The sequence below is a fragment of the Centruroides sculpturatus genome, unplaced genomic scaffold, assembly GCF_000671375.1.
Source record: "Centruroides sculpturatus isolate CEXI.00-Female unplaced genomic scaffold, Cexi_2.0 scaffold624, whole genome shotgun sequence".
Taxonomy (NCBI): Eukaryota; Metazoa; Arthropoda; class Arachnida; order Scorpiones; family Buthidae; genus Centruroides; species Centruroides sculpturatus.
This window is the reverse complement of record NW_019384988.1, coordinates 80,839-91,666: the sequence shown is the minus strand read 5'-3', so window position 1 is coordinate 91,666 and position 10,828 is coordinate 80,839. Positions and strand designations below refer to the sequence as shown.

Here is a 10,828-nt window from a genome sequence, read left to right as displayed (position 1 = left end):
ATTTTTTATTTGTTGTCTATACTAAAATTCTTATATTTTATTACATTAATGAATTATTTTCTATGGAGATAACTATATATCTTACTAAATGCACTATATAAATTCTTATAACAAATTTTGTTCAAATAGAAAAATTCTGGATTTAAATTATATATAAATGTAATTTTAATGTATTAATTACAATATTATGGTAATAACATTTATAATGTTAAAATGACAAATAATAATTTTAACATTTTGGTTTTTTTTTTTATAGATTTAATAATGTCATATTATCTTCGTCCGAAAACATTAGTTGTTCCTCAATCAATATATGAGGTAAAATTCTTGAAAAAATATATTCTTAAATTAGTATATTTCTTGTAATAATTATCCACTAGACGAGTAGTCGATGTTTTTTTTTTTCATTTTTGGTGGACATTTATGGGAGTAAAAAACATTGACATTAAAAGAGGGGAGGAAAACATGATTCCAATAGACACAAAACTAGCTAAATCGGAATATCGTGGCAAATGTATAAAAATCCAGCAACGAGTTGTTTCACTTTACCGGCAACATTTAAAACTGCATGTGGTGCCATCTGTTACGATATTTTATTTTTAAAAATTTTTAATTATTATAAAATGACAAAAAGCTTAACTTTGAGGGTAGGGACGGATTTTTATTTTAAAAAATTGTAAATGCTAAAACGAGTAAATTCCCTCAAAATTCCCTATCTTCAAAATTAAGCTTTTTGTCATTTTATAATAATTAAAAAAATTTTAAAATAAAATATCGTAACAGATGGCGCCACACGCAGTTTTAAATGTTTCCGGGAAAGTGAAACAACTCGCTGCTGCATTTTTTTTCAATTTTGATATTGGAAAATACCGTAACAGTAGTTGCTTATTTGATAATATTGAACACCACGAATTATAAAAGATATTTAGGCTAACGGGTGCAGTTAGATGGGCAATTGTTACAAGAATATTACGCGAATGTTTATTTTAGGAAATAGTGTAGTTTAAAATTTTCAATTTAAAAAAATCTCATTGATTACTATCTATTTCAGTTACTAAAACTTCACTATGCACTTATTGCTTGTGTTGTAATTGGATTATTATATATTGTTGTAATGTGGATAACTGGATTGATAGTTTTCTGCTGTCGTTGTTGTTGTAACAATTGTGGTGGTAAAAGAGTTCAGGATCAAACAAGAACAACGTCACTATGGAGGAAGATTTTAATACTTTTCCTATTAATATTAATAGTTTTATTATTGTAAGTATTATTTCTTATATTGTAATCAGTAACTGATGTTATATACAGTATATTTTTCAGATGATGAGGCAGATGATAAAAAATATTAAAAAATTCTTTCAGAAAGAGACTAAACAAAGATAAAAAAAACTTCTCAATTGATTATCTTGAATTGGTTTATAGTGTTAAAAAATATTATACCTGTATACAACAACATTTTTTTAAATTAAAAATCTATTTACTTCCTAGTAAATAAAGATGATTAGAAAGGTATTTTGTCAAAAACATTTGAAAATATCTTTACAATTAAAAAATTTGTTGTGCTGTATTTTTAACTTCATAAGTTGATTCAAAATAATTAACTGATATTCATCTTTGTGCAGGACTTCATTTAACCTTTTTGCCACCTTAGGCACAGGCTAGAATGAAGCCTTTTCTCACACAAACATAAATGTTTTTTATACTAATTTGGAGTTTAATTACAGAATATTATGAAAATTACTAAATTTAGTACTCATTTTTAAATATGAAAATGATGCTGGTATGTTTTACTAAATGGCAAAATTAAAGTTCATGGTACATTTTCTTTTAATTCATGAAAACATCATTAGGAACAGTAACCGTATTTCAATTTTGCTATCTTGTATTGTGATCATATCTGACATTACAATGCATTACAAATACAGATTCCAGTTAGAGTTTATATTAGGCATAAGTAAGTTTAAATATTGTTAGCTGTATTAATTTATATCATTATTGTTTTAATTATAATTTATAATTGACTTTAAGTTTTTATGAAACTGTTGTAAAATTTTTAATTAGATTATTATTAAATCTAAAATTGTTTTCTATTTCAGAATTGCTGTTATTTGTATGTTTGTAACACACAATTCTTTAAGTACAAACTATTCCACTTCAGAAAAAAAAACTGATATTGTGTTTGAAGATATGCAATCAATGCTTTATAATACAAAAATTGTAAGTAAAATCATTGTGTGTGTGTGTCATGGAATAAATGGGTCAGACAATTTTTGTCAAGAACAATATAATGTCATTTAAATAAACTGAATAAAAATATATATACAGGTTTTCCCACTTTAATCAATATATGAAAATTTCTTAAAAAATCTGCATCCTATGTTCAGATAAAATTTGTACTCTACCAAGGGGGCCACAAGCTGGCACTATTCTCCATACATGGCACTGCTATTGATGAAACAGGATCAACTTCATTTTCTTAAATGGGAACCTTCATTTTTTATTGCATATTATGATTCTGCATCAAAAATAAACAAAATAATAGCCATATTATAGCCTGATTTAATCCAGCAGATTATTTTGCCTTAAACAAACTTTTTCTTTTTATTTACCAGATTGACTTACAGGAAGCCCCAATTACATGTCTGTTTAACATACAAAGAATATGAATAATAATACATAAAAATTGAAATGAAACAAAACATAACAATTAAATACTTACATACAAAACATTTGAATTGAGTTTAATACACAACAAAACATAAGAATTGAAAAATTTAAAATATATTGAATATATAAGAACAATTTCCACATTAATTATAATGTTCAATATCAAATACCTTGACCAGTGACTATCAAAACTGTTGCTTAGAACTAAACAAATCTAGTTGCCATCCAAAGTGATTATAAAGTGTTGCCAGTTTATGAACTGATATATTCTGAGCAATATTAGATTTATACAAAGGAATTTTAAATCTAGTATAGTTCCTAGTAGATACAGGTTCTTGCAAATGTAATTGTTATAATAAAGCAGGAGCTTCAATTTCAGATTGTAACAGAGACCTTAAAAACTGCAAATTACCAAAATTATTATCTAAAACATTTTTTCAAAGAATGCACTTATCAGAAGTTATAAACATTGAAGTTTTATGCAGTTATGACCATGCATGTGTGAATCTGGATATTTGTGAAGTCCATTGAATAAAGGAAAAAATGCTTTAAAAAATCAAGAAACTATTATTATTTGGTGAAACCAGTGGCGTGCCACTTCCCTTGTGTGATTATTTTCATATTTTAACATACTTTGAATTACTTAAAATTAATATTTTATTATAACCACATTATGTATCTTATTAGAAATAATACATGTGAAAAAAATGATAAGATTGGTATTGTATATTCGAATATAAATTCGTATATGCATATTCCCAATGGAAGTGCTGTATTGTCGAATACGGGATATCTTCCACGGTGAAAATATCTGAATTGTGTAAAACAGTCAGATTACACACATTCGCACATGTGCTTTAAAGAGCACCAATCTCATATGGTTTAGCTGGTGGATGCTACACACCAAAATATATGCTTCCAATGATTCTATCCAGGGCCAACACAGCTTCCCTATCATCAAATGTCACTGCACACCACTGGGTGAAACTAAATACTAATAGTTTATTGAACTTCTCTCTTTATCATAAGCTTGATGGCTTCAATATACTGTGTCACACAATTTATATCATTTTATTATTTGAAGAAAAAGAATGTTTCCTCCAAATAATAATAGTTTCCTCATTTTTAAAGCATTTTTTTCTTCATTTTCAATGGATTTCACAAATATCCACAGATTCAAACATGCACAGCCTGGCAGCTACATAAAACTTCAAATGTCATGACTTCTGATAAGTGTATCTTTTGAAAAAATGTTTTTGATAAAAGTTTTTGTTTCTGATGTAGAATCATAATATACTATAAGAAATGGAGTTCACCCTGTTTTCACCAATACAGTACACTTTATGAGGAAACTAATAGTGTCATCTTGTGGTCCCATTAATACAGTACGAATTTTGTCTAAACATTTTTTTTGTGTGATGAAGATTGAGATATTTTCATGTGTTGATTAGAAAGGGCAACCTGTGCATATGTGTGTGTGTGTGTATTGGGTGATCATAATTAAAGCTGTTCTTTTGTTGATTTTCTTTTTGAAACCGTGTCCTGTTTTACATTTGTGGCATAGTAAACACTAGTATTGTGTTTTATTCCAAAGACACATGGCAAATTACACATGACAAAGACACAAGGCAAGTATTGTGTTTTGCCATGTGTCTTTGGAATAAAACACAATACTAGTGTTTACTACGTCACAAATAAAGTTGTTCTATTCATAGGGCTCTGTTGCACCAACCAATAAACCAACTGACACCAAAATTTTTGTACACATTTAAAGGACACAAAAATGATTTTGCAAAGAAAACTTTGAGTTCCAAAATTCTTATAGAGCATAGTTAAATAGTTAAATTGTTAAATAGCACTGCAAAACAACAAACACAATAAAAATGCATTTATTCATTTGTATGGGAATACAGTAGACCCCGCTATAAAACTGGTTCATATAATGCAGATTCCTATATAATGCAAAAAAATTGTAAATAATATAAACACGCTAAAAGAAACTCGTAAAATACGGTAAAATGTCATCGTCGACTCATGTAATGACAGGATTGGTCAAATCTAGACCAATAGCAGATATTGCACAAACCATTGAGTTTAAATGAGCAGTGGACATACCAGAAACCATTTATTATTTAATGGCCATAAAAATTATATTTACGGTGGTGCCTCGTATAACGTACTTAATCCGTTTTATGTGCACGTCCGTTAAGTGAAAAGTTCGTTACAAGAAACGCATTTTCCCATAGAAATACATGTTAAAACATATAATTCGTTTCGCAGCATAAAATAATCGTACCATAAAAAATTGAAAATGGAGCAGTCACCAATTATGCCGGATAGTCATATGTTGTGAGGAGGTGGAGGAACACTTTTTTCACACATTCATACAGATACAGACTTTTTACACATTGCAGCAGCTTTTTATTGTTTTTTAATCAGAGTCAGATTCAGGAGAGGCTACCGGAGCTTGCAGGGTCAACTTCTCTTGTTCCATCCTTTGTTTTTTGCCTGCTGGCTTCTTAAAAAACATGTCCAAGGTGGTCTGTTTCTCTCTCTTCTTCAACACCTGTCGGAAATGACGGGGCAAGGGTGTCATTGTAGAGATCATTGATCCTGTTGGCTTCAGCTCTGTTTGGATAATGAGTGTTGGTAAACTTCTGAACTTCTCCCCATTCGACAAGGAAGTTTTTGTCAACTTTCACTCCTGATGATTTCTTGCTTTGTTTCAATTGAAATCATCTTTCTGTTTTTTTNAGACTCTCCTAAAACTTCATCCATGTCAGCTTTGATTTGAGATGAGGTCAACCCTTTTTTCGTCAGGTATTTTATGACTGCACGAGTCTCTGTCTTCTCCATTTTTGACAAAGCATGTGCACACTGACTATCTGCTAAGCTGTCGTGGCAAAACTTTCTGACAAATCAAGCGGAAATTGGTATCGTATCTTTAGCAAAGATGGCTGAATTATTCCCGCCAAAAATTAAATTGATCGCAGCGCTGCATATAGGCAAGGCCGCGAACTTTCCGAACAGCCCTCGTAAGATGGCAAAACCATATTTGGAACAAGACTATGTCTTGGAGACTCACTACTAAACAGAATCGCTTTGACGCTCAAGGCAGGTCTCATTCTCATTCTCCAATCTTCTTTGGTATTGCTGCTTTTGGGTGTGATCATTCAAACTGCTGGCCATAACCACAAGGTCATCCATGATGTATTTTCAATGAAATTAAACTATCTAATTTCGAAATTTCTTTCCTTTGCGTGTTGGCCCAGGTTGAATTTTTGTCAATGCTTAATGAAAATTTCCCGTTCTTGAAAAAAATAATCGTGACTATTGTATCATCTGAAATTATTTTTTTTATTTTGCACAAATAATATACAGTTTAACCCGATTATAATGTCATCGGATGTAACGACAACTCTAATATAACGTCAAATTTTTATCGGTCCCACGAATTTACTATACTAGATAATGTTAAAAAACCTACTTGTAACAACAACCTGTTTTAATGTCATATTTGAAGCACTCCCAAATTTACAAAATTAGATTACAAATTTTATTTAACATAGAAAAAACTGTGTGTACAAGGTCAGAGTTCACTTCTTAGAATGACTGTGGGTGGTACTCTCCCCCACCTGACTTCGGTGGGGTGGGGTGAGGTGGCTGTTTTGCCTGTTTGTAGAAGAGGGTTGCCATTTTGGATTTTATTTTGACATGGTTCTTGGTCCCCTGACTACCTGCGAGTCTGGATTTTTTTGTGTGCAAATGATTTGGGCACCTAATACTCTGTGCCAAATATCAACTCTCGACATATACTCCTTCATACCTCTATGCTGGTAATAAAAAACAGCAGTACGATTTTATAAACAAGACATAGTCTTGTCAATAATATATATAACAGATAATTTTGTATAATTTTGCATTACAGTTTTATTTAAATATACAAACATTAAAAACACTATCCTTTGATGTTATAGTACTTTAATATTAACAAAGAACAGCTATGCTAATACTTTTGACATTGTATTAAGGGCTCGTACAGGCAATATAGAATGTATTTAGAAAACAGTTATAATTTAAATGGTACATGAGCATATTCCAATAAAGAATACAGATTTAAATTACAATTTTAAGATAGAATGTAAAAGAACAGGAGAATATAAATAGAGAAATTTTATCATACAATGATGTAATAAGAGATAAGCAGGTTTTAGACCCTTAAATGAACAAAAATAATTACATATTTTTTATTTCAAAATTTTTACAGTAACATATGATGTCAGCAAAGTATTGTATTAAGCTCTTAAGACTTTAAAGATTGAGAACCGTAGCTCTAGGAGCTCAAGTGTAGGTTTATTACAGGGTCCCAATGTTGATATGTATAAAGGATCCCAGATGAAAACATCTGCATTCCATGTGTTGTATGAGAAGAGAGGTTTTGGCTCATAAAGCTGCAAAGTCATGTTCTATTACACATCTGGAGAGCTCTATAAAGCATCTGTGATTTAAGATGTCCTCGTGATGATCAATTACACAATTTGAGTACCTTCTGGTTGTGGCTCCTAGGTAAAATAGTTTTGTATCTGTATTTGGTTTTTGTAAAGGGACCATGTAAGTACAGAATTTTTCTAATGTTGGAACCTATCTCTGTCATTATAAAGAATTTTACATAATGATAAAAGTGATTTAATTGGATTGATAAGTCCATATTTTAAAAAAAAATTCTAAATACATGCAATGTGACAGACCCTAAATATGAAATGGAAGGGTGCACAAATTTTAGTTTCTCACTTACAATATATAATGTTATGGGTAGGAAGAATGATCTTTGTACTTGAGCATTGATATATTTGAACCTAGTAAATGAATAACCTGCTTTCTGAACTGCAGTAGCCATAATTTGTAATTCATTATGTAAAAATGTCAAATGTTATTTAAATAACATTTGGTATTAATATTTGTATATTTTATTTGCATCCCTTGTTAAATTTCTGGCTATACTATTGCCAATTTATTCCAGAGATCATTAATCACTTTATATATACACTGTATATATCCTTGTAATATATATATACAGTAATACCCCAAACTTACACAATAGGTGGGACCAAGCGATAAGTTGCATAAGTTGGGGTATAATTTTTCAATTTGTGTAAAATCCAAGTCGGATGTATGTAAGTGTGAGATCAGCCGGGGGTGCTACTCCACTAGGATAGTTAGTACCACTTAATCGGCACTAGTTGGTGAAACTAGTTCTCTAAAGTTTCGGATCATGATCTGATTTTACGTCAAGAATTTGACCGGGAGGGCTTTTAATAATTAAATAGGATATATACGGCGAAGTCTTTATCCAATGTCAGGATTCCTGTTGACACCAGTTAATTGCATTTATATCACGCAGATTAACACGCATGTGGAGGTATGTAAACAATGATAAGACATTTCCTTAACAATAATAAATGATTAACTATTTAATAAAGAAAGTAAATAAAAATACAAATTAAACTTAATTAAAAATAAAACTAAATGAATGATCCAAATATATGCTTCGAGAGAGAGAGCTCACATCAATCTATTTCTAATATTATTTTCACCTGGAGGTCGTTAACCTATTTCCTCTTGTATGCTTTCTTCTTTGAGTATTCTCTTCCTTACTTAATTCTGTATTTCATATTCTTGTAAGAGTTTGTGGAGTTTGTTTCTTATCAATAGCTGGTTTCTTTGTATGGCCTTTCCCTTTTATTGGACTGCGTTATATCGTATGTCTAAACTTCTTACGCATTCTCCTTAGTATGGCAATTGTCTCTTCTTTATGGACTGCTTCGGAAGTATTGTATTGTACATATGACCAGTTCTTTCTCTAATGGACGACTGCCGTTCTGTATGTCAACTTCATATGGCAAACTTCCTTTGACGGACTGCCTTGAATGGCGCGAAAACTGCCCTTTTATATCCTCCTCCGGACCGTGTGGAAAACTTGACTCATCCTGAGTTAGCCTGGGAAAGAAAATCAACTTCCTTTCAAAATTCTGCTGTTTCCTCTGTTTTGTGTAGATAAAATCTTGGTGAAGTTTGAAATATTATTTTCTCTAAAATTTTTAGTTTCTTTTTGAACCTATTATATTATCTATAAACTTTCCCACCCCCTTTCAACCCTCACATAAGCTAATAAATGTTCTCGTTAATCTTATCTTGTCTTTTGATTCATTCATTGTTACAAGAAATCACCACACAGTCTCTTGAGTCTCCGTAGATATAACAAATACAATTTATTTTGTATTATTTATTTCTGTAGCTATGTGTCGATTCCACGCGAAATGTCCAGACGTGTAAGCCGAACAATAGTGTGGGGGGAATGAGTAATCAAGAATTGCGTGGCAATCAAACAAAAGATGAATCGATGAAATTTGAAAATCGCGTAACTCCGGGTTCGCGTAAGTCGAGGTATTACTGTATCTTAAAAAACATTAATATTTTAATAATAGAAAATAAAATATTTTACAAATTATATTGATTTTGTATTATAAATAAAAATAATTTTTCTTTAATTTTAGCAATTAAGTTATATTGCCTTCAATTGTACAAAAGAAACATTTCAAGCTGTATTCTCAATATTAAGTGGTAAGTATATAACTTTATCTGGAAGTAATCTTTATTTTCAGAATCTAAGAAACAAAGCATTTGAAATTACATCATACAATATATTAATTATATGAGAGTGAGAATAAAATACAGCTGTCCCTTGATAATCCGACAAGTATGGGACCAAAGGGGTGTCGGATTACCAAAAGTGTCCTGATTACCGAAAGTGATTACATATTTGGCATTGTTTTGCTAGCAATAGCCTACAATATTCCCTTCTCCAACTGTTTGAACAGAACTGCTCATGGAAAACACACGAAATGTGTGTCATCGTATAAGAATTGGGTGGGGAGATTTACGTTGCAACATGCTTCTGTGCAAGCAGACACATAACGGGGATGGGTACCTTGACAGGAGGTGCGTCGGACTGCTGAGCATGTCGGATTACAAAACGTTGGACTATCAAGGGACAGCTGTAATATAATGAAGTGTCGAAAATCTAAACTACACCAAACTTCCAATTGCACATGCACAGATTATTCGTGTATGCACTGTCAAAATATTAGAATTACTATAAAATGACAAAGTATCATAAACAACATTCAGCTTTTCTTCCTTCTCTCAACTGTCAATTCTAAGGGACAGAAGTGAGGTAAGTCATTAGCCCCAGAATGTGTTGCAGTAGGCAAAGTTGCACTATAAACAGCAAATTTCAAAAACTATCTTTCAAGTCCTAAAATTAAAATATAGTAATTTAGAAAAATGTAAGAATTATACACAGGAATTTAAAATTTAAATTTTTACACAATATTGTTTTAAAATAGAATGAATCTACATTTTATGTTTATCGACTAAATATACATTTCAGCTTATGAATGGCTATATATATATACACACACCATAATTCATTTAAAACCTCTGAATAGTTTTTTTATAGTTTACATGGCTGTATTTAGATTATCTATGTTCTCTTTTTTTCTATGCACACCCATGCACTAGTTAGCATGGATAATCTGGAGTTTGGTGTAATTGGGGCCAGACCTCATGCAGATTTTCAAATATACATATAAACTAGCATTTTCAACTCCAAATACATTGTAATTCAAGTTTAGGTGTTTAATATCCATTGTTTGATGGTTATGTAAAGTACTATTTTATTTTTCCGACTTTTCCAACGATTATCGACACTACTGTGTGCTGGAAATAGCCGTTCCCTAACGGGTACTTTACGCGGATTCGCGTTAGTGTGCCAGGCCTGGACTTTAAGCGTGCACCGAATTAAATAATGACAAAGTTTGTCAATAACAAAAATCAAATATTTAATTAAACTTCTAGTAATAAACTATATACAGTATTTAGTAAAAATCAAACAATAATTTATTCAATGAAATTCAACAAGAATCAACCCGACAAAACTCAAATCAATCTATTTCTAACTTAATTCTATTCCCCTTTGGAATTCGACAAAATCAAAGAATTAACTTATAAACAATAATTCTTATAAATTAAAGATCCTAATCGTCACCTCAATATACTAGGAACCTATTTCCTCAAACTCTCAAGACTTTCTATAATCGTC

The 10,828-nt window shown here is 30.9% G+C and overlaps 1 protein-coding gene across 1 annotated transcript in view; it reads left to right on the top strand.

Annotated features, from left to right (window-relative positions):
• The first annotated feature begins 261 nt into the window (after positions 1–261).
• The window catches only part of LOC111632944 (prominin-1-like), a 53,176-nt gene continuing 42,609 nt past the window's right edge, over positions 262–10,828 (top strand). The window contains exons 1-4 of the mRNA XM_023377464.1: positions 262–318; positions 1,052–1,260; positions 2,097–2,217; positions 9,222–9,288. Of these exons, the coding sequence (XP_023233232.1) occupies positions 265–318; positions 1,052–1,260; positions 2,097–2,217; positions 9,222–9,288 (451 nt within the window). The 5' untranslated portion in view covers positions 262–264. The remainder of the gene's footprint in view (positions 319–1,051; positions 1,261–2,096; positions 2,218–9,221; positions 9,289–10,828) is intronic.